This window comes from Scardinius erythrophthalmus (genome assembly GCF_964197995.2).
Source record: "Scardinius erythrophthalmus genome assembly, chromosome: 23".
Lineage (NCBI taxonomy): Eukaryota > Metazoa > Chordata > Actinopteri > Cypriniformes > Leuciscidae > Scardinius > Scardinius erythrophthalmus.
Window position 1 is genome coordinate 13,126,653 of NC_138243.1, and position 24,854 is coordinate 13,151,506.

The following is a 24,854-nucleotide window of genomic DNA, read 5'->3' on the forward strand; positions in this document are numbered from 1 at the left end:
TATGATTTCTTGTTTCACAGGAGTTTAAATATGAGGAAACACAAAGGCCAAATTTCCTTTAATCATCCATTAAATTGAATAAAACCAAAGAATATAGTTCTGATGTGCAGCAAAAGATTGTTGAGCATCACAAATTAGAAAGTGTCTGCTTTGAAAATCCCCATTTCCACCATCAGGGCAAAAATTAAGAAGTTCCCATCAACTAAAGATGTTACGAATCTGCCAGGAATTGGCAGATTCGTGTCTATATTATCTTAATGCACGGTGAGGAGGAGAGTTTGAGTGGCCAAGGACTCTCCAAGGATCCCAGATGGAGAATTGCAGAGATTAGTTGAGTCTTGGGGGTCAGAAAAAAACCTCAAACAACCCCTACATCCCCACATGTTGTTTGGGAGGATTTCAAGAAAAATCCTCCTCGCTCCTACAAAAACAAACTCCAGCATATTCAGTTGTCAGACACGATTGGAACTTCAAAAGGGACCTGAACCCTACAGAACAAGAGTGGGATGAACTGGAGAGGAGAAGCACCAACATGGATCTGGGAATCTGAAGGATCTGGAGATATTCTGTATGGAGGAATGGTCTCTGATCTCCAAACTCATCAGTGATTACAGGAGAAAACTCAGAGCAGCTATCTTGGCCTTACAGTTAAAATGTTATATCCATTTCTCATTTTATTTAACAATATCGGAGCAACAACAGCAGGTGTGTGACAGCATTAATAACACATATTAGAATTTCGGAGACATGCATACGTGATTCTATTGACATTTTTTTGCTTGCGGTCTGTCTCACCTGTCAAGGCGTAGGGCACAGTCTCATGTCAGTGTGAAATATTTCATGGGTAAAGGCCACAAATTAGGAACACAGAATGTCCCCTGTGGCTGCACCTTAATAAGGTGCATTATGAATCTCATGACACTAATATGATGAATTTTTTTCATAAACAGACGGGAGGTCATTTGTCTCACACAAGCTGGTGTAAGCTTCTATTTTCTCTGTTTGTTTTTAAGAAGTGCATTTTTATTACAAAGCTAAGAAGATGCTAATTATGCTCAGTTATAGCAAACGGTAAACATAAGACTACACGCTATCCCGCGTCATAACATGTAGAAAATAGGAACAGTGGATGGCACAAATGGGGCGTCTTGGCTCTTCTCCTGTTTTTCAAATGGAAGATATCTGGGTAGATTCTGGCAGCTGTAAGAAATTGTAGTCTGCCTCGACCCAGATTCCACTCCAAAATATATTTTAGAATAAAGCTCATCCCCAAAATGGCTTATTTATCATAGAGATGAACGAAGTGAAGTTATATTGTTTCTTCACCATTTGGGTTGATCACATCCTGAGCAAATGGCCATGATTAATTGTAGAATGGGAATGGGTATATGGGACACCTTCTCAAACACAGCTGTTACATTAAGAGTGGTAAACTGTAACAGGATAAAAGGTTTAAGATTTGGATGTTCTGGGTTCATTCTGACGCCGGTGAACCCAAGGTTCTTCGTGTACCTTGCCCCTGCTATGCTGTAATAAACTTAATTTTTGAGATCTTGGACGTCCACGTCATTTTTTTCTTACACAGCTCTACATGTGTATTTGTAGAAGGTGTCAAAACTTGATAATAGAAGCATTCCTTTTTTCTTCTTCTTCTTTCCGTCTCAGGTTCCCTGAGGTGTTTGAATGGAAGGTTGTTTTCATTATAACACATAATCAGAGTGTGATATGAAACGCTACTGTGACAAATACAGTGGTCTGAGGCCACAAGTGAAAATGGTTATAGCTTCTTTTTTTTCCACAATTTAATATAGAAATGTTTCAATTGCAAATTATGTTATCAGCATAACAACTGGAGAATGAGAACTTCATTTCATATTATTTAAACATTTCTCTGCCATTTAAATGTTTTCTGGATGTCCCAATCAAAAGTGTGCGGTCAGCAAGATTTTTTTTTTAAATAAATAAAAAAATGTACTCAGCAATTATACATTTAATTGATCAAATGCGACAGTAAAGACATAATGTTACAAAAGATTTCTTTTGACATTTCTATTCATCAAAAAAACATGTTCTACACTGTTCTACAAAAACATGACGCAGCACAACTGTTTTCAACATTGATAATAACCAGAAATGTTTCTTGAGCAGCAAATCATCATATTAGACTGATTTCTGAAGGATCATGTGACACTGAAGACTGGAGTAATGATGCTGAAAATTCATTAAAATTACATTTTAAAATAGATTCGCATAAAACAGTATGGAAGCTTGTTTCCGCCATGGAATTAAACAATTTAAAAGATAGACTTTTTATCTTATAATTTTGACTTTATAACTCGCAATTGCAAGTTTATAAAACTCTTACTGGCTTTTGAACGGTTTTGTACCCGTTTCTTCTGACATTATGTCTCTGTTTATGGGAAAGGGGTGCAGGTGCAAAAGATCAACATAATTTTAAGTGTTATCATTTGGAGCTTTAATAATATCTTGTTCAAACTAGCGTTACAGTAATTGTGTAGATCTGCAGTGGACCGGTTTGATAATGACAATGACAAAAATTATACCCTCATCTGTTTTCCATCCTTGACCATGACCATTTTGTCTACACCTTATCATTTTAGATTTGTGCAGGAGTTACTTATTAGAAACATATGTTTTCAAAAATAAACATAACTGCCTCAAAATTGCGTTTTTCGCCACACATGTAAAACGTAAAAAATTTTCAAGACCTTTATCTGACGTCGGAAGCCACCGTAAAGCAACCATCCAAATGTAACAGAATAATGCTGAGCCTCTACTATGACTGCTGAACAAACAACAAAAGGACAGTTTCTTGAACCCTATTATGGTTACTAATAGTTTTTAATGGTGTTGCTTAGTGAGGCTTGCTATTTGAACAAACACTTTAAAAAGTCAGCATGTAACTCGTCCCGCACCATTTGTGCTGTGGACATAAAAGCACATTAAATCATGAGACTTGTTGATGAGAGGTGCGCTATTACTTTCTAAGTGATTGGACTATAGGATTGCCGCCTGATGTGGATGATAAAACAGGCAAAGCTAACTTTTTTTGCAGAAAATGGCAAATCTAGTCTTGCAAATGGATTTAACCTTGATATACTGTGTTGCACGGGATGGACACTTTGGATAAAACACAATAACATCAAGAGGTTCCTCTCTTTTGTCAATGAGAAATGGCAGTACACTCTTACTTTATCTGTTTCTTTTCTGCATATCCAGCAGTCATTCTGGATTGTTTTCTGAGCTCTTTCCATTTTATTCTTTTTTGGGTCATTTCGCACCCTCAGGTATCTTGGCCACGCACAATTATGCATGCTAAGTGAGTCAGTGATGTGTTGTTCCTGCTAAAGGCCCTGCTCTTATCATAAACATGCTACAAGTCTCGAGAACACAAACTCTGATTTGCCTAATGCACTCACGTTTGGGTGAATGAAAAACAGGACATCCAAGTCCTGATATACTGCAAACTTGTTAAACTCACTTGTCAACTTTATCATTAATTAATTTATTGTTACATTTTCTGACAATGTGTGTGCTGGTTCCAGAAGTATTCTTTTATTATTATTCATTTTTTCCCTACACACTTTTGATTTGAAGCAAAAAAAGTTTTTGAAAATCGGACAAAAAGACAAAGGTACAAGACTGTGTACTCAATGGCTTTAGTGGTAGACAGAACTACAATCGCCTCTTTTACGTCATTCGCAGGGCGGAGCTAAAGAGACCTTTTGGCACATGCTGCTTTTTTTTACTTGCTTTTTTGTCTGTCTATCACTTTGTCTGTATTATGTACGACCTGTGTTTATGTAGCCTATTGTTTTTATATTTTTCTGTGTTCCTCTTCTCTCCCTTGTTTTGTCTGTTTTCTAATAAGTTGTCCAATGATGGGGTGTAAGAAAGCCATTGGTTGTCCAGTCGGGGCGTGGTCTTTATAAGGACGCTGCTGGAACTTGGTTCGGTCGTACTCGGGTTGAGAGCTCCGGAATCCCTCCTCCGGCCGATGATCAAATTTGAGTGTATCAGTGATGTTAATTAGTTCAAGTGAACGTGCAACCTACGGTAACATCTGAAACCGTTTTCCCCTATGTCTAAACAACATATCCTAAAAGTGTGGAGCGTAGGGGTGTCCTGCCTTGATTATTTTGAAATTTGTCTGTCTGTATTGTTGTCTACATGTTGCTTTTTTAAACTCACTGATTGGTGTAATTTTCTGTACAGTATCATGGGTAATGTAGTTTTTTTACTGTTAAAAACAATTATACTGTTAAACACGATTATTTTAAAAAATAAGCTGAAATAATGCAGGATGACGGCCAAATACCATCGATTAACAACATGGTAGCTCAGAGTAAGGCTGTCTTTAAAGGTTTAAAAGTTATCTTTCAAAATCAGTTTCCTTCAAAATCAGAAAATGAATGGAGTTTTTACTTCCGGAACCTAACTGTTGAACTCTACTGTATTAGTTTTTAGTGCATTGCTATGCGGTTGCTAAGATCTGAGAAACTTTGCATTGATATGTTGTTGCTGGGGTGTTGTGGGTGGTTGCTATACACTTGATAAGGTCTTCTGTGAAACTGTGCATTACTACGCAGTTGGGTTCGATTAATGGCCCTGTGAGATTGTTAAACAGTCGCTAAGTTTTCCAAGTAGCTTTCAGTGCACTGAGTCACGATTACAAGGGTGTTTTGCATGGTTCCTATGCGGTGGCTAAGATCTTGTTGTATTTTTTTGTGCATTTCAGGACTTGTTAAGCACCTATGTTTAAAATGCAGGTTCAGGGTTTTTAAAAAAGACCAGAACTCTAACTGTGAGCAGAACTCATATCATCTCTCATATCACACCTCATCAAACATCAATAATATCTAATAATAATGAACTCATTCTCAAGAACAAATTGCCTCATGTAATATTCAGAGTCTGTCCATGGCTAAACAGGTCACTTCCCCGCTGACTGCTTAAGACGTCATATGTGTGTAAAACTCATTTGAGTATGAATACTGATACAGGAACAGCTTGGCCTTCATAAATATGGTGATCTAGTCAGTGTGGAGCTGATCTTAGACCCCACCTCCTACCTTTGGATGTGATGGCAGGTGGTTCCCCCAGCAGTAGCCTCAGTCTCTTGGCATGGATCTTGCCCTGGTAGTGTGACTGGGCCACCACCGCTGAAGTGAACGACATATTGCACAGCGTGCAGCACTTGTTCTTGTCCACGTCTCCCTCCGCACTGCCCTGGGACGACACAGAGACAGACACATACTCTGATATCCTTTAACCAGGACCGTTTATCATCTTCAGCTAATAATACTGGAGAACAGAATGATTTATGAAGCAAATGTGTTATATCATAACTTTAAGAGGAAGATATGAAATTTGGCTGTCAAATTGGCAGATGTGGGTCGCGCTGTGGAGAAGTAATTTAAAAATTTCTAAAAACGGTGTAGCATATATTCTTCTTCCTGCACTGATGCAACCACTCTGAGTTTCTCATCTTGACTGAAATTTGGCTCTAAACTTGTTATGGAAGTCAAATCGAAACTTTCGGTAAAAGCTAATTGTTGTTTGAAGTGCAGTCAAAGTACTATTTGAAAAAGTAGTTACACTACTAAGCTAATAGTATTCTATTAATAGAACTATTAAACTAATAACAAAAACTTGAATAACAAAATCTATCTATCGTCTCTTCGTGTGTGTGTGTGTGTGTGTGTGTGTGTGTGTGTGTGTGTGTGTGTGTGTGTGTGTGTGTGTGTGTGTGTGTGTGTGTGTAATTATACAAGTTGAAAACATAGCAGTAGACAGCAGCGAATGTTTTATTATAAAAAAAAAACTACATCTAAAATCCCATTTATTGTCTTCACAGTGATTCGATTCTGTGAATTTTGTTTCATACATTAACCTAAATCACACTTTCTTTCTACTGGAAAATCTAAGTTAAAAATTGGTGTCACAATAAGTTTAGTTAGCTACTCTCCAGCATTACTGCTGAGCTATTGCTTCATTCACTGTTTACAGGTACATCTGCTCTTCAGATCGATATAGAAATCAATGGTCAATATCCTGAACACTAAGAAAGTGGAACTGCAAGGTCAATGACGTGCAGTAAACAATAAATAAAGGTTAGTTGTTGAGTCTTTAAGGAATTGTTATGTCATTTTCACTTACAATCATGTCATTTCAAACCTGTATACTGTTATTTTTTTATAATACAAAAGTAGTGTTTGAAGAATCGGTATGCAATTTTTGCAATATAACAACAGTTTATAGTGACCATGTCTGTCTACAACAAATACCCAAAGGCACCATAAAAATATCTTAATACAATCCATGAGCTGTCATTTGTGGTAAGAAAATCTAAATCTAAATTTCTCCTTTCTCCACAGAAAAATTACATGAACTACAGTTTTTTTTCTTGCATGAAATAAATCAAATTAAATAATGAGAACCTGATTGACTTTCTGAGCTTTAATTGTTCTATAACCCTTGAGCTTGAGCTGAGGTCTGTCTTCCCTCCACGGGGCATTGATCTGTGTCCACTCATTCTGCTTCTTGTTATTCCTCTCCTGACACGCCATAATGTCTTTTTTTACTCTCCCGAGGGAAAAAACCTCACCAATCTGCAGCTAAACCGTCAATGTCCATTTAGATATTGACCTTGACTGGAAACAATCATCATGTCTGCACAGGAGAGAAGCATCTCTTTTAATTTCAAGCAAATTCTTTAATATTGCTGGCAGTGACAAAAGAAAACAAACCCGTGTCTAACTCACATTATGAGTTAGAGTCAGATAAACCAAAGAAATACATGAGGAGCAGAGACTTAAATGTTTATAGATGCTTTTATAAGTGTGTCTGCAGGGGTTACTTTATTTTGTTATTTTGAATTAAAGTAGTCTTCTTATCTAATGCTGATTCAGTGCAATCAAGGTTAGAAAACTATGCTTATACATCACAAGAAAAGGTCAACACAAACGTTTTCCAGAGCTCCGCAGTTAGGCTTGAGCTTGATTCAACCACACACAGTGGATGCGTCACAGAATCGGGCTAAGGACATGAAAAAGGTGAAAGAACTGGGGTAAAACACAGGTGCAAGCAACGATTACATTTAACTAAACAAAAAACAAAACTCTGTCTTGCCATCTGCACCCTACAACACCCCTTTTTCCCTGTGGAGCAGCTTCCAACATTCCCTCAAAATGCTTGTAATATTCCTGTCTAAAGTCCTGGACTAACATTTCCTGAATTGATCTATGACTGTGTCTCTTGAATATAAATCTCAACTATATGACCAATTCAAATGCCATAACAGTGGTTTGATAATGGTGGTGACTGACTGTATGTCAATCACATGAAATATTACATTTATATTATATTATATTTTATACTACAGTTCTTTCTGGTTCTCGAATCTGATTGGCTGAGAGCCTTTTCCAGTCGTGTGATATTTACCTAGTAACCGCACTCTATAAGGTGATGATACACAGGGCAACTTTTTGGGCAATGTTGCTGGGCAATGTTGCCGTCAACGGGCAACCAGATGAGACACAGGGCCCATGACCGATCTAAATTATCCAGATAGAAATGTATTGCCTATTTTCAATGGGAAAGTGCCCAAGCAACAATCGCTCTGCAAGATTGCCCAGCAACATTGCTCAAAAAGATTGTTTCTTGGGCACTTTCCCATTGAAAATGGGCAATACATTTCTATCTGGATAATTTAGATCGGTCGTGGGCCCTGTGTCTCATTTGGATGCCCGTTGACGGCAACATTGCCCAGCAACATTGCTCAAAAAGTTGCCCTGTGTATCATCACCTTAACTGTTTCACCGTTTGTCTCCGCTTGTGGCAACTGTCATGGCGGTCGAGCAAATCCACTCTGTTGTTGTGTCACAAAATGTAGTTTAAAGAGTTTTTTTAGGTGAGAATGTAGTTATTTAGACCTCAAATATGTGACTAATATGTAATCATAGTGTCATTTTACCATCTGTGACTCTAGAAGAAGTGACAACATGTAGAATGCAACAGGACATTTCTGAATGGTTAGTTGATGAATTCATGTAGCTTATGTGTAGTTATCTTCTAGTCATTGATTAGCATATTCTGTCTTGATAATCTATAAATTGTGTTCCGGGGGCGGGGTTTATGTAAATGTAAGGGTTTGTGATGTCACCAACCCCGGAGGAATGTCGTGTAGTCCCTACCAGCCGTTTGTTGTAGTCCTTAAAAAGCGATTTCTTTAAAAGCAAATTTCACCCTTTGCTTTGAACTTTGAGCATTATAACTTTGCAGATGTTGTTTATGTTCAAACAGCAACATTACACACTAACTAAAGTTAGAAAAGTTAAATCATAATCAACCACCCCTTTAAAAGGGACTGAAACAAGGTTGTAAACAATAAGACGCAACTTAAAATGCATTGACTAACGCTGTCGTAGGAAATCCCCTTAACTGTTAAAAGGACAAAAACAAAGATATCGCTTTCCTCAGCAGACTCTCAAACTGATCTTATGATTATGAATATTAGATTGACCTGAAGAATATCAGTTAGATGCAGGTAATGCACTCGCTTAGTCTATAGGCCGCACAGCCCAACAGCAAAAAACACGTTTGTTGGGTTTTATCAGATCAGTGTGTTACCCCTGTCAGCGTTGGTTGGGGTTTGTTGGGGCAGTGTGAACGTGACGGTTATTTTTCATAACATTCTAAATCAAACGGCCAACTTGTTTGTTGGCATTTGTCTTTTTGGTGTGAATTGGCCTTATCTCTCTCTCATAATACAATAAGCTTCAATGAAGCGACTCAGTGTTCCATCGTTACTAGCCCTAAAGTGATGTTTTAGAATTAGTAATGGAGGCTCGGTCACAACTGTCAAACTGTAATCTTGAGATTTGAATCTGTGGCGGAAGGAAGTAGTTCAGTACAAAAGAGGGTTTTAGAGACACTCCGTTGTAATTTCTTTTTTATTTACAGACTTGTGCTGTCGAACTGTTGTATAAATGCAATATCACACTCGTAGCCATGCGACATTGCTGTATATCAGCACGCTGTGATTACCTACGACACTCTGCCTGAATCACAGCCATGCTTATATAAAGCGATATTGAATGGCTACTCGTGTGATATTGTTTATATAAAAACAATGACTCAAATATTGTTTAAGATTATTATATTATATATTATATTATATTATATTATATTATATTATATTATATTATATTATATTATATTATATTATATTATATTATATTATATTATATTATATTATATTAACAATATTCAGGTCAATCAGAGTTGGCCTGAATAAACTGTAATCTGAAACAGACTTTGTTCTACAAGCAAAAGTTCCTGTCAACATATAAAAACAATTTTGTAAAATAAGATTCTATTGTAGAGGAAACAAATCATGTAAGTCTGTCACAGATTTGATGTAATTCGCTTTGATAAGAAAGGCACTCAAGAACAAAGAAATGTTTGCATATTTTGCAAAAAATATGCCTAATTTATCCATTCAAAATTAGCAAAACCTCAACTAGTTTGTACAAGTCATGAAACCTCTAGACCTTCAGCAGTCCAAACCGCAGACATTCACAAGCCATGTGTAACATGAAGTGACAGCTTGTCAAGTGAAAGTTGTAACAAAATGGATTGGGTCTTTCTTCGTACTTCTAAAAGATCCACTTCATCACTAAACCCCAATGATAGCCTGAAATGTGAGAGATGTGGGACTGGGCAGAAGTAATATGCTTAGACGAGCAGGTCATCCATGTCAATCAATATGTTGTGGACATAAAACCGTTTTTCCTGGTAGCTACATCTTGGGTTCCTCAATGGAGTAATGAAACTGCCAGCTTCAATTTTTTAGAAGGAAAGTGGCTTGGAATTGGTGCTAGTATTTTTTTCTCTGCATCCTAACAAATTCAAATAGCATAACTAGCAACAAAATCTCTATCAGTGCCAATGCATGTACATTAAAAAGCCATATGTAGGCGTATTTCTTCACTTACATTGTCTGTCCGAAGTTTCTTTGCAGGGCAGCCACCATCCACTGGGTGTAACATGTAATACAGGCGAACTTTGTTTGCATGCTTTCGACTCTGCAAGAAAATAAGATAGAGAGTGTTTCACAAGTAGCCAGATTCATTCCAGTGTTGACAAAAAACAGCTCGCCATTGATTATCAAGCTTAGCAATGTCAGACCCGACCCAAACAATTCTCATCAGAGCTACAGGAACAAGATTATGGACCACTGATTTCATTTCTCAAAGCTTGATGTGCCCCTCTGAATGATCGCTCTGGTGGGTGGATAAAGGTCCGTATTGATTGTTGTGTAGCAGATGAATGCCCAACCATATGAGCAGTGAAAAGGCACCAGAGGAGTAATTCTCACAGAGGGTTCTTCAATCCATTATCAAGCAGGGAGATATCTGCCTCAAAACAGTAAATCTCCTTAAAGGCCACCATAAACTAAAACGTTTTGTAGCAGTTAGGGTGCCTGCAAGACAAAGGATTTTTGGACATCTAAAAGGCAGAAAGATGAATCATCAGACCAGACATTAAAGAAATAGTTCACACAATAATGAAACGTCACAAACCTGTATTGCTTTCTTTTATCTGGAGCACATGAGAGATTTTGCAGAATGTCCTGGTGGGTCTTTTCATGAATGTAAATGACAGAAATAACAACATAAAAGTATCATAAATGTAGTCCAATTAACTCATACTCGCTATATGTTTTCATGTGTAAAGACCCACTTACTGTGTTGTTTATGAAATTAAAGAATTGTCTTTTACATTGACACAGTACTCAAAATAAATTAAAATATTATCTGAGAATATTTACTTTATATTAAGTTGACAGCGTATCTTCTATCCATTTTTACAGTAATGTTAAATGTATAAAACTTTCAAATAAAAAAACTGATTTGGTTGTTATTTTTTACACTTTAAGGCTGTCAGTTGAATAAATAAATGTAATTAATCTCATGATTTCCTATTTTTATAAAGCAGAAGGAAACAGTATTTACATTAAAATCAGTAAATGTACTTTTTTAAAACATATTTAATTTCAAAATTGATTTAATTAAAAACTGTGAGCCCTAAAAAATACATTTAGTCTTTTTTCCCCTCAAATTTTCTCCAGATCCCAGTTCGAAAAACCCTAGTCTGAACTACTTTATGATGCTTTTTTGGCTCATATTCATCTACATTGTATGGAAAACAACATTCTGCTAAATGTTTTCTTTTCCCTTCATTTTTTTCAGCTGAATATATTTGAATCCTCAAATATATGGTGTTTTGAGCTTACAATAATTCACTTTTAGTCAATTTAGTAACATTTTCAATTTTATTACGTAATTTTAACGTAATTTGAAATGCTTCATGAGAGTAGTTAATTTCTTCAAGACGCAACATACTTTAATGTCGCTTTTTAGGCTCATATTAATTTTGATATGGACAACGCCAGCTTGAATATCCTGCTAACTTCTCCATTATGTTCCGCAGAAGAAAGAAGCTCATACAGGTTTAGAATAACATGAGGGGGATTAAATGATAACTTTTTAGGTTGCACTGTCCCTTTTAAACCTCAAAGTAACTGTTTCAGTCATTATGCAAATGCTACTTAAGTATGCATTTAGTCAAGCAGACCTTGTGTCTGAACCATTGATATTCCACTGTTCTCATTCGACACTGTTCACCACTGTGAGGTGCTTCAATGTAGAGCAGCGAGGTGCTAATTGACCCGGGATAGTCCTGATCCTATCATTCAGCCCTGAGTCGTTCCCTCACCTGTTCCATTTCCTCTTGCTTATCTGATCATTTCAGCCATTTGATGCATATCAGGTCTATGCTTTAGGTATCTGACACTGAATACGTCAACTGAATCACTTGCATTGTGTCTGCATTTACCCAGGGTGCATAAAGATTCTAGGTGGTTCTGACAAATGTTTGTCATTGATCCTAACTGTCTGTTCTCTTATAATAAGTAAAGCTGCTAAGGCTATAGCGTTGAGTTTGTTCGTTCTTGTAAGCTACGCTCTCCTCAGCGGGGTGGTGGCGACACTGGGATCGGTCTCATTAAATGCATGACCACACGGCCTCATCGCTCCGTCTCCAGCAAACTTCTAGCGTCCTCATTATAGCACCAACCGGCTGACAATAACAAGCCTACAACACAGGGCTTTGTTTTCTGAATTCTGTGAGGAAAAAGAAAGAAAAGCAAAAGCGCTGTTGAGCAGATGTAACACTCTGTTGTAATGGGGAACATGCAGTACGTTTTACGATACATTTGATAGCTAGAGCGCAACTGGAGGGTTTTGTAAGTCTAACTCTCTCATTTTTATTCATTTTATCAATAACATACAAACCTTCCAATACAGATGAGATTGAGTAGAATGTGTTTAGTTGAAACTACAGTAATCACAAAGAAAGATGCACCAATCAGAAAAGTCACTGTTACTAAGGAATCACAGGGAAAAAAATGCCAGCAGTGATTGTTCACTCAAAAAGCATCGCTTATGACATTATCAAGCTTCCTTACAACCTAAAACAGCTTATAAAAACACTGTAACAATGTCAAAACTTGTTTTTTTTTTAATTAAATTTAAGGGAAAATTCTGTAAAAAACAGTTGTCACAACTTGTCCAATTTGGAATGGCACTCTACATACCTAATTGTTTATGCCATTAAATTAAGTAAAGTTAATATATATCAACCTATTTGAGTTATAATTTATTTGTATTTTTTTGTCAATTTAATATTTTTTAAACCAATCCCATATAATATATAGTTTCATATTTTTCCCTATACAAAAACTTCTTATTGTCATATTTCAACAATATTTTATCATAAACAATTGCATATTTCCTTGTTAAATATAATATTTTTCCCCATAAATAATAAGGAAATTGAAACATTTAACTGAACCTTTTTTAACAGTTTTATGAGGAAGCATATGAAGTAAAATGACAGATCTACACAAAACAAACAAATAAGACATAATAAAATGCAGCAAAATATACAAATGACTATAAACAGTATGCAAATGATAATTATAAAAAGGATAATTCTGGTCCTTGATGCTGATTGGTTGAGCCGCAGTTGGTTGAGTCAGTATTACTGTGTCACTGCAATCAATATTAAACATCAATATTTTTAAGGACTAACCATTTTATAAAAGCAATAAGCCCCGTGAAGCCATGACGCCCCTTAGCTGTTCTAAATTCACTGTAAACCACGGCTTCTTGGGGCTTATTGCTTTAGTATACAGTATGTACATGCCAAAACAAACATCTGGGGATATGAGCATATGCAACTTAAAGGCACACTATGCAAGATTTGTACCTTAATATACAGGTTCGAAATCATTTCGATGGTAAACGAACTCACAGTAGGGCGAATCATCCCGATAGCAAAGTGGGGGGCAAAACCAGCAATGCAAGTTTGAGAGGTGGCGTCCCGACAAATCTCGCGAGAATCACGACTTGCTTGACGTCACATACATCAACAACATATGAAGCAGCCTCTATGGAAGACACTAGCACGCATTTCAGACGTGAATCATGGCAGAGTCGACGAAGAAAACACGGTCGGGAGAGTCAAGGAGAAGAAAACGAGAAAGTGGGACACTCGGTCAGGCTTTCGCTCATTGGCGCGAGCTAAAAAGCAGCAAAGGATGCAACAGCGATGCTGCCCTGGCGTCCTTGTTGATGGACTAGTAAGTAAATCTCTTATTTGTAAACTTGCTTGCGTTCTATGTTGTACAGTATGTTGTTGGGCTTGCTTGTTGTGTCAACGAAATTGTTTATTCATCCAATGTTGATAATAAGACCAGTCCATTCATTTCCACATGTCTAGCTAGCTATCGATTAGCAGAGCTGTTAGCAGACTTGATAACAAACACTTGTTTCTCTTGCGTGTTTTTGCGTTACGTTTTATTGCCCAGCTTTCCTCACGAGCAAGTTTACCAGCCGAACTCAAGTGTTGTGATGTGTATTTATCACGTAGTCCTTTGTCTGGTTCAGGTTTCGTATGGCATGTGTATTGTGCTTATGCAAACTTTAGCTGGCATATTTACATGAAATCGTGAAACAATACCTCGTAGGGCTGTACTGTCCTAGTCGATTAGTCGATTAGTTGGTCGATACGTTCTGGTTCGACCAAAATTCTGATTGGTCGATTTTCTGCCGCGTTTATTTCTTTAGTTTTACCGCGCTGAGGCGCGCTCATTTCATCAGGTGGAAAGCACTGACTGCTAATGGGGGTGTTTTCAGAGTACCCTTGTTTCACTTTAACAGTCTGTCTTCAAAACACCCCCCTTGTTTTCACCTTTTTTGGATTAGTCCAACCCAAGAGAGAGCGTCGAGCATAGAAGGTTTGATGCTGAATATTATTTATTTAATTGTGAGAGCGATGTCAACAACAAAGAAATCGACAGTGTGGCAGCATTTTGTTAAAATTGATAACATGAAAAAGGTCGAATGCAAAGTTTGCAAGCAACAGTTTTCCACAGCTTGACGATAAACATAACCTAAAAGTGGTAACGTTAAGCTCACTTGTCTGCGTTAGCTTGCCCTGTCTGTTTTGAGTAGGCTATGAACATATCAGAATTTGCATATTTCAATGTTTTAGTGTGATAACCTATCTTTTTTATTTTTTATTTGGAGCCTAATGCGCAATTGCGCTGTGCTGTTGGTTGTGTTAGTTTTGAGCCTAGGATGCTTTATTTTTCAGTTATGCACTTTATTTCGTTTCTGCTCTTGATCTGGTTTGTTTAATAAATATTCTTTTTTTATTAAAGTGGACGTGCCTTTTGTGTTTATTAAGAGTAAAAGCTTTAAGTTAATATTAATAGTCTATTCGTGTCTCAGCTGCGAGCTCTGAGCTCCTATGTTCAGCCTCGCTCGGTGCTGAAATGATAGTGTCTGACAGTTATAACTATTATAACATATGGCAAAAATAATTGTCTAAATTATGTTGTATATTCCTCAACATTTCTTGTGATGATATCACTAGTTGACAACATAGTAGGCCTACTATTTTCGGAAATCATAAGCTATGATATTACGCAGGTGCACGTGATGCAACGCTGCAGAGCAGACAGACTCGAGTGTCAGACTCATTTCAGTGCAAAATAATTAGGTCAAAAACGATTTAATATACTGCAAATAGCCTACTAGTTGTTTATGTTTATTTATAATTCATTTAGGCGGACAACAAGGCTACCAAGTCCTGCGCACAGTGCGCATCTAATTAATTTAACGTTTTTTTTTTTTCTAACGTCATTTTTAGTCGATTTTAGTCGATTTTTAGTCGAAAATTTCAGGACTTCAGTCGACCAAGATTTTCTTTGGTTGAGTACAGCCCTACCTCGTCAGTAGACAACTTCTGAGGCTATCTGTGCCTGTTCGATGTCCGACTCTTCCATCCTACTGAACAGGTACCGTATACAGGGGGGAGGGGATCAGGTCGTGAGTGCAGAGACGGCTCTGCGTGAGTGGTATTTACGACAGTAAAGTTAAATACAAGTACTCCACAGTGACTCTAGGGGTCACTGTTTGACAAAAACGGAAAAGTGCATAGTGTGCCTTTAATAAAACGATAATCAGCAATATAAAGTCCAGATCTACTTGCTGCACTTGACAGTTAAACCAGTGGTATAACGCTGAAAAAAAGTATACGTAAGCAACAGATTAAAAATCCCAAACAGTGAACAATGAAACAGATAGAACAAAAGAAAAACAAAACTGAGACAGCCAGAAGAACAGAGAGAGAGGGAGAGAGAGAAAAGGGTGGGTGGGTAGGTCTCCCAAATCAAATGAAATCAAACCAATAGACATTTAAGATACTCCAAAGTCTGGGCACAAAGTCTTATGGTTTCTTCTTTTGCCCCATGAATGTGTGCTGTGGACAATTCAAGATAAACAACCTCCCAGAAAAGTAAGCACCCATTGTTGCTTATTTAGAGTATGTGGAGGTTTTCGTCTTGTTGCAACTATCTTTTTGGCAGCTGTCAAACCAGAGAGAAAATAAATGGAAAAAATACTTCCGGAACCAAAGTGTGGGTACAACTGTGACCCAGTGTGCTAATAGCAATCTCTAAATATGATCTTTCATTCAGTCCAGAACATAGCCGATCCATGTATCAACAGCAGTCCTGCATGACCTAGCCAAGCAACAAGAAGGTCAGATAAAAGATCTCATGTTGAAAGCCTCATCATTTAAACATGAGAGACATTATATTACAGACAAGACCAGACTCTAGATTGGGATAACAAGCTAACAGCTGGTTCTCAGCCAGCCCAAGTGTCGACCACATGGCTCCATTCCCTCAGGAGACGAAAGCGACATGCAAATTTAAGAGGCAATAATTAAGATATCTCTGTTCATGGCTGAGGTAATGACATATGATGCAAGAAGAATATGATGCATCTAAATCAACCACTCCTGTTTCCCATCAGGCCGATGCTATTCAAGCAGAATAGTCTCAATTTTGGGCAAACAACTATATCATATCAAATTTCACGATTAGGGAGCCCCAGCTGGTCCGGGGGCCTGGATGATTGGTGTGCAATATAAAGGCCAGCACATTTAATTCCTCAGGTTGTTTGGTGAAATGGTGTAGGGTGAAAGGAGCGAATGAGGAACAGCTGGGTGTTTCAGAGAGCCACTGAGATTTCACTGACCACTGACAAACCGCTGTCAAATCACAAACGCAGATATTCAATTCTATGTAATTATCTGACTTGGAAATAGCTCTGAAACTGCCAGCAACAATGTGGCTCCATAGCGAGATGCTGGGAAAAAACTGGAGAGTTTTATGAAGAAAGAAAGCTGACAATGCACTGCTAGTGATCCATATGCGTCCCGATAATGGCTTATTCCATTGCAGTTTATGCTTCAGCGAAGCGTTGACTGATGCAAATAAACAAAAGCAATTACTTCTTTTTAAATGTACAAATATGCTTACGCAAAGAGGGCAATTTGTGTAGTCACGTGACTTGCATCTGTACTTTTTCAAGTGGATTTATTTGGGTTATTACCAAAGCACAGTTGATCTAGAACTAATTTAAATGTGCTTTAGGCATAGCCTAGCAAATAAATAATGACCACAAAATTAATTTATATGTATAAATGGAAATATACACTACCATTCAAAAGTTTGATATCAGTATTTTTTTTTAAATGAACACTTTTATTCAGCAAGGATGCAATACATTGATCAAAAGTCACAGTGAAGACAAACTTTAAAAACTGAAAAAAATAAAAAATAATTCATGATTTCCACAAAAATCAGCAGTGAAACTTGAAACTATGAAACTTACCAGAGTCTACTTCTCAAGAGAAAAATCAAGAGGAGACTTGCACCAAAATCTCCAGTTGATCGTCATTTAATCCCATTGTTATCTCGGAGAAATAACTAAGATATAGATGCACTTTTGATCTCATTTATGATTTTTTATATGGGCAGGATTGTGGGGCATTATATCAATCTGCTCTCATTTCTAGCTTGATATTATCAAAAACCAAATTTATTTACATACTATGATTGATGGAGGTTGAAATGCATGCCCCTTTTTTAATTGCATATGAATATTAGCTACAAAAATCTAATTAACCTACTTATCTGCCCTCTTTTAGAAAGCGCGCAGCAGGCCGTGGAAAATTATTGACAGCGGATCAAATTAACAGCTATCAGTAAATGTTTATGCTTTGTGTGAATGTGAGTGTGTGTGTTACTCACCTCATAGTGGGCGACTCTCTGTGACTCAGAGATAAGCTGAGCGCTGCACACTTTGCAGTAGCTGTCAGTGAATAACCCCGGATCCACTTCCGTAGACTTCATCTGAAAAGGAATATCAGTGTGAGTATTTTTACTGGCTTCGCACATTCATTAGGGGTCTAAAGTCTTGCGAGACCATCTCTCCTTTCTTAAACTCATTATCACAAACTTTTTAATAGTGTAACAGTGAGAAAATAAACCACATAAACACCTGATTGGATAATCAAACAATATTCAGTGTATTTGTACAGTCATAACCTCACCAACATCAATCATGCAAGATTTCATCGCTGTGACATTTTGGGTTTATCGTAGAGTGACATTCTTTGTGCAAACTGATGAATTCTGTGACATTCTGAGGGAGGGAGGTTGGAGAGGAGGGGTGTATAATGAGACAGACAAGAGGAGAGATAAATCTGGCACCGCTCCGTGTCAAAAGAGGCAACAACTCACAACTATATACGCCTGGAGGAGAAAGCAGTGGCATACTCTAGAAGACATCTTTTTAGTGCTGATCTGGGACCATCTGACGCCAACCTAATGCTGACCTTTAATAATCTAGACACTGCAAAATGATTGTAGGTCATAATAAGGAGAGATTTTAATGACAGAAGGAGGTGAGGTCATTCATTTGGACCATGCTCTCGTTTGGAAAGCTCCTGGCACCTGACATCTTAAAGGGATAGTTCATCCAAAAATGAAAATTCTGTCATAATTTACTCACCCTTGTGTCATTTCAAATTCAAACCTCTATTACTTTCTTTCTTCTGTGAAACACAAAAGTAGATATTTTGAAGAGTGTTTCTACTAGTTTTGTTAAAAGGATAGTTCACCCAATGAGCGTGTTGTATTGTTCAACAAAGTGGTACGTACTTGTGCTTATCCTGGATGCCGCAACCTGTATTAAACATTATGATTGCGTTCGCTTGCATGAGCTCAATTGGGAAGATTGACTTTTTACAGATTCCCAACGTTTGAGCTCGCATGCATACGTCATTATGCAACAGGAAGATTGCGCTCCAGACTCCTGTGAACGCGCTCAGGACCGTTTGCCGGTAAATTAACAGCAAATTTTCATTTTTGGGAGAACTATCCCATGAACGCGCAGAGGCTGTGGATTCCAGTAATAATGTTCAGTTTCTTGCACAGACTGATCGTTTCACTTCAAAAGACCTCAATGAATCATCAGGAGCCACATGTATTCATTTTGTTTTGCCTGTATAGGATTTTTTTACTCTTAAAGTGACGGTAGCCATTGACTTGCATTATATAAATCTCCAAGGACTACCGGTTTCAGCTAAAAATCTTCTTTACTGATACTGAAGACAAAAAGACACCTACATCTTGGAGGGCCTGAGGATGAGTAAATTAACAGCAAATTTTCATTTTTGGGTGAAAAAAAAAATGAAACTATCCCTTTAATGGGTCCAACAGCATAACATTGGACCCCACTGACTTTCATTGAATGAACAAATACATTTTTTAAACTATATTCACGGTAGTATATATATGAGCAGAAGAAAGAAAGTCATTCAAGTTTGGAGGTTGAGTGAAAGATGATCAAATTTTCCATTTTTTGGATGAGCTAACAAATTCAGCAGGTGTATTTTTTTTTTAATCTGAAAGTAATCTACACTATTAAAAATAAAGGTTCCAAAAGGGTGTTTTTTCAGCAATGCCTTGATGATGTTCTAATCTGAAGTTCCTTTTGTGCAATGGAAGGTTTCCATGTATGTTAAAGGGATCATGACATGAGAAATCAAAATTTTCTTGATCTTTTGACATCTTTGTACCATTAAAACCATGCAAGTTTCATAGCTTAAAGCACCCACCTCATAATAAGAAAAAGCATTGTAACCGAGCACCAAAAAACAGCTCATTTGGATTTTGTGGGATTGGTGACATCACACAGGCAAATACATTTTCATATGACTGCCTCTGGAGAAAAACATCGACAAATAGTTTTATATTATTGCACCACTGGAGATCAGCCTTAAAGGAGCCGGATCATTCTTGGACAGAGAGGTTAAATATTAAAGGAGTCTGGTTTAACTTTTACAAGTTGATTGTACTGAAATGTGTGTTGGCACTGTGCCTGTACACAACCATCAATCCATCCAGTGGTTTTTTTTTTTAATCTTCTTATATGTTTTCCCGTCTCAAATCAAGCCGTTCGATTTTGTGACGTCACAAAATCGACGCCCCTCCCACGACTGTTGATTGACAGCAGCGTTTCAACACAGACCCGCCCTCGCTTGTGAGCGAGCTGTCAATCATAGTCCGCGCAGACCGGCGCGGTCATTGTTGATACGCTGGAGCACGGTCTATGAGCAGAATGGCGTCTAAGCGATTGTGGTGTTCTGTTCTTGGGTGTAATAAGGAACACAGCAGTCATTTTGATGTTCCTAAATCCGAACCGCTGAAGTTTGTTTTCGAAGGGAATATTCCCCACGATCAACGTCAATGCTTTCATGTTTGCGCAAATCATTTCACACACCAGACTGCTTTACAAACGAGGTCAGTAACGTTATAAAGCTGGTTTTGCTAAGAAGCTGCTGCTGAAAAAAGGATCGGTACCAACTATTCCTGTTCCTGCTGCACCTCCAGAAGAACTAAAGTGAGTGTAACGTTTTATTAACCTTTATATTAATCTTTATATTAATCTTTGCAAATCGCTTGCTGCACGCTTCACGATGAATGCGGCTAAGGTTTACACTCAGGGTACATTACGGCATGTTTTCTATGTACAACGTTCTCAATATAATTCATAATCCCACGTTTATAATGAACAACGCGTTATGGTTATTGTGTTACAAACGGTGTGCGCACAGAACAGAGGGGCGGGGTGAGCAAAGCTCATTATAATTTAAAGACACATGCACTTAAACGGCGTGTTGAAAAGCTGAAGCTGAAGCTGTTTTTGACCAGGTAAAATGAGTGTTTTCTTACAATACTAATGAGAATTTTTAATTAAGGTATATTACAAACTTTTAATTTAGACCCTAAAGAATCATATTAGCTTGTACAAAAATGGCATTATATGACCCCTTTAACATTATAAGTGAACCCCAAAGAAAATCCATGTCATGATACCTTCAAAGGTTCTTCATGGAACCAGATGCCAATAAAGAACCCTTATTTTTAAGACTGTATAATAATAAAAAAATAGAAAAAGTATGAACACAGACAATAAGGCATACAAAATGGCTTACTTTAAAATCAGCTTTAAAAATACAAACAACCCTATAGCCTAATTCTGCAGTTTACATGTTTTTCACATGCTTTGATGACTCTTTACTCCTTCACATCCATTTTGAGATTGTCATGGGAGATATTACGGTGCTCTAGATACACCTTCGGGGGGCCAGATCTGAGCAAACAACTGCTTAGGGCTCATTTGTGATTCAAGGGCATTGCCAACTGAAATTTGAATAATGATAAAAGAGCTTAATATAAAAAATAAAATAATGGTTGTTTTCAAACCCTTTTTTCTCACCCTAGGGGTAACTTCAAACCAGCTAAGTATCCCATAACTATTCCAGACAAATTGTTTGCAGGCAGAAAGAAAGTCTGTGACCCTCTGATGCCCCCCAAAAACGAAATAACACCCTGCAGCATCCTGCAGTCCATGACTTTACAATCAATATTCCAAAATCATTACTTCCAAAAAAGGCCATCAATCCTCTCTCAAAAGCAAACAAATACATTCTCACTTATGCACTGAACTTTTGTAGTAAAGATTTGTATAATAATCTGCTTCCTCAAAAGTAAAGCACTGCATAATTCAGGATAAACTGTTACTACAAAAGCCCTTCTAAATGATAATCAATGGGTCAAATGGAGTTCAGAATAGCACCTGGCAATTTCCCAGAAATTTAACCTTTAATTTAGAAGTGTAGGATTACAACAGTTTAAGAAATCAATTGGGAAGTACACCATGATTTATCAGACACTGTATTTGAGACTTTACCTAACTGTGAATAACTTGCTCAATAGGCTACATATCCATCAGGTGTCACTCCAAAGATGGTCTAGAAATCCAAATGTCCGAAATCTAACATTAAGTATTTCTTACAAACTATCCTGACATAACTCTAATTCTACATATAACACACAAAAAAAAAAAAAAAAAAAAAACAAGAGGAAAAAAGGAGGCAAGCATTTTGCTTTTTAGAAAGAACGATTTGGCCAGATATGGTTTTCTGAAGAGATGGATCTTATCAGAGTCTCTCCTGTCAAAGTTAATCACGTCAATAAAAGCTCCGGCTAACAAAGACCTGAAGAGATGAGCATAACGCTCTTCTTTCATGTGTGGAAAAGTGATTGCTTGCCTCGCGTAAACTCCACAACCACGTATTGATTTCCCTTAAGTTAGGGGGGGGGGGGGGATGCAATTTCCATTATTTGGAACATTATAATGGAGAATGAAGTGAGGAGAAAAAATCTATCATAAGAGCCACAGGAGGTGCTTTCTTTTTATTCCTACAAAACCCACCATTTCTGAGATGAGGAGAAGACAGTTGATAAGTTACCAGCATCATGATACTATTGATGACATTGACTGTACTTGTATGAACAAGAAAATTCTGATATTCTGATTATGCAAGTGCCATAAACATGATTGCCATAATAACAAGATTAAACCAATATTCCAGTTTCTAGACATCTTAGAAAAGCTGACATATTCCTGTATTATTTAGAACTTTGGGTCATGTAGCCTAAATGTCTTAAAAATTACAACTTAAATATGAACTCTGCATATAATGTAGCCTATAGGCTACCCAAAAACGTTATTTTATGTAGCCATATTTGTTTAAAATAACAACACTTGTGCAACACCATAACAACACCAATATAGTTGAAGACCCCTTATCAGTTTCTTGACATTTATGGTGTTTAAATAATACTCAGCTTTATAAAGATATTCGAGATTTAGTAGCATTAAAAACGTATTTAGAATATAGTAAGGAGTAGTAGTAGTAGTAGTAGTAGTAATGGCAGTCGTAGTAGTAGGCTAGTAGTAGTATGAGGCTAGTACGATAATAATAAACTCAAAAAAAAAAAAAAGTTGCGCCTGTGCAAGTTCATGCATTTTGATGAATGATAAATAATGAACATTTTCTTAAAAGTGAAGATAAAAGCTTACTTGTAATTCTAAACTGTATCCTCGGTGCAGGTGATCGGAACAGACGGTCATATGAGGGCTGATACAGTCCATAGAGTGTGTGTGAAGTGATGCTGAGCGTGCTGTGTGAGTGTGTGTCAGCGAGCTCCATGTTCGTCGACTGCTCAGTCTCCGCCCCCCGGCGCGCTCATTGGCTGCTGAAATAAATTACATAAAAAATAAATAACAACTTGCAACAGAACATAAGCTTTGTAACGCATTCTAAATAACTCGTGTTCTTCAAATTTTCAGCTGCTCACGGATTTCATTTTCTTTATTTGCACGTTGCATTTCTTTATTTGCACGTTGCATACAGAAGCATTTGCAAATAAAGAAAATGAAATCCGTGAGCAGCTGAAAATTTGAAGAACACGAGTTATTTAGAATGCGTTACAAAGCTTATGTTCTGTTGCAAGTTGTAATTTATTTTTGTTCAGTTGACTGTAGTGTTAAGTTTGAATCCAACAATGTTCATTATGTAGGGAGATGGAAGGATAACAAAGATAAAAATCAACATGACAAACGATAAACAAACAGTTTCGGTGTGAGACGGGCGGCAGTTTGCAAACAAACTTCATGCATCCAGGCCAACAGGTGTCAGTATAAAATCCAAAACCACCGTTACTTTTATCTATTTTTTTTTTTTTTTTTTTTTTTTTTTGTCCGTTGTGAAAAATTATCTAAAATTCTATCTTTAGTGATTTACTTATTAAAATGCCTAAATATCTAACAGAACTTTTGACCTCAATACCTTCTATGACCTTTTTCAAGACTGTGAATTGGTATAATTTCACTTTTATTTCGATTAACAGTGAGACCAGAAGCATTAGAAAAAGTTTTTAAAGCTTCCAAAATCCGTTACTTTTATCTATTCTAGGACTGCACCCGAAATCGCATACTTCCCTAATATAGTAGGCAAAAAACACTATGTGACAAAAGAAGTATATCCGAATTTACAGTAGGCTACACATAGGAGTAAGCAAAAAGTACGGGTCTGATCTAAATAATGTTAAACACAGACATATTGAGAAAATAAATGTATTTTTTATTGAATTGATGATTCACTAGATGTGCAGGCTTGACTATTAACAGATTGGAAGTGCCTCTTATCAAGGCCATTCCAACTATGCAGCATATTCATGTCTCCATTGAATATGCAGCCTATGTTTTAATATACTGAAATAAACTCACGTTTTTAAAGCTTGATCTATTTACCTCTTTATTTTCACCCTGTTTAGATTCCCGTTTCAAGATTATATAAATAATAAAGTGCATAAACCTGAAAAGAGCATGTTTCCCAAAGCCTGGTATATACCTTCATTAAAAAAAAATTAACAATTAAAAAAAAAACTTTCCTTACATTTGACACAAGCACATTTTTGTAAAAGTCGCAGAGTTCAACAGGTACTGCATAGGCTAAAGTAAAGGAGGTGCTTCCCTCTATTGGGAATCTGGTGTAAGTGCATGGATGGAGATGATGGATGCAGCTGTGGAGTATTTCATAAATCAGTTGATTGCTTTACATATACCCTATCATTGGATATAAACATGCGGCTGTCGTATGTCATATGATGCTTCTGAGACATTGATATGTTTATAACACTTTCTACAGGCATCACAGTGACTGACTGTCTCAGTATAAAGATCAGGCCTTGATTGTGGAAATAAGAGACTGAGAATTCCTTGAGCCAATATATCAGCCTATTGAGTGACAGTCATAAATTTGAACAAACTGTTTTTCATATGTTTCTCATGTTGAAAGAACAGACTTGAGATTTAGAGCTGGATTTTTTTCTCTCAATCATCAGGGAGTTTGCAGTGCCAAAAGTGCATTATGGGTAAATCAGGAGAGGAAAAAAAAAATCCTGGAGGAAGCTTTTCCTCAGACAGGCTCCA

General features: G+C 37.1%; 1 protein-coding gene across 2 annotated transcripts in view; it reads right to left on the minus strand.

Annotated features, from left to right (window-relative positions):
* zmat4b (zinc finger, matrin-type 4b) overlaps positions 1-23,145 on the minus strand; it is a 42,043-nt gene extending 18,898 nt beyond the window's left edge. For both annotated transcript variants that reach the window (XR_014029294.1, XM_081354647.1), the window contains exons 1-4: positions 22,941-23,145; positions 17,756-17,857; positions 10,020-10,109; positions 5,094-5,250 (exon numbers count right to left, since the gene is read on the minus strand). Coding sequence is in view for 1 of the 2 variants with exons in the window: in XM_081354647.1 (XP_081210773.1) it covers positions 5,094-5,250; positions 10,020-10,109; positions 17,756-17,857; positions 22,941-23,012 (421 nt within the window). In the remaining variant the exon portion in view is untranslated. The remainder of the gene's footprint in view (positions 1-5,093; positions 5,251-10,019; positions 10,110-17,755; positions 17,858-22,940) is intronic.
* Positions 23,146-24,854: the final 1,709 nt, after the last annotated feature.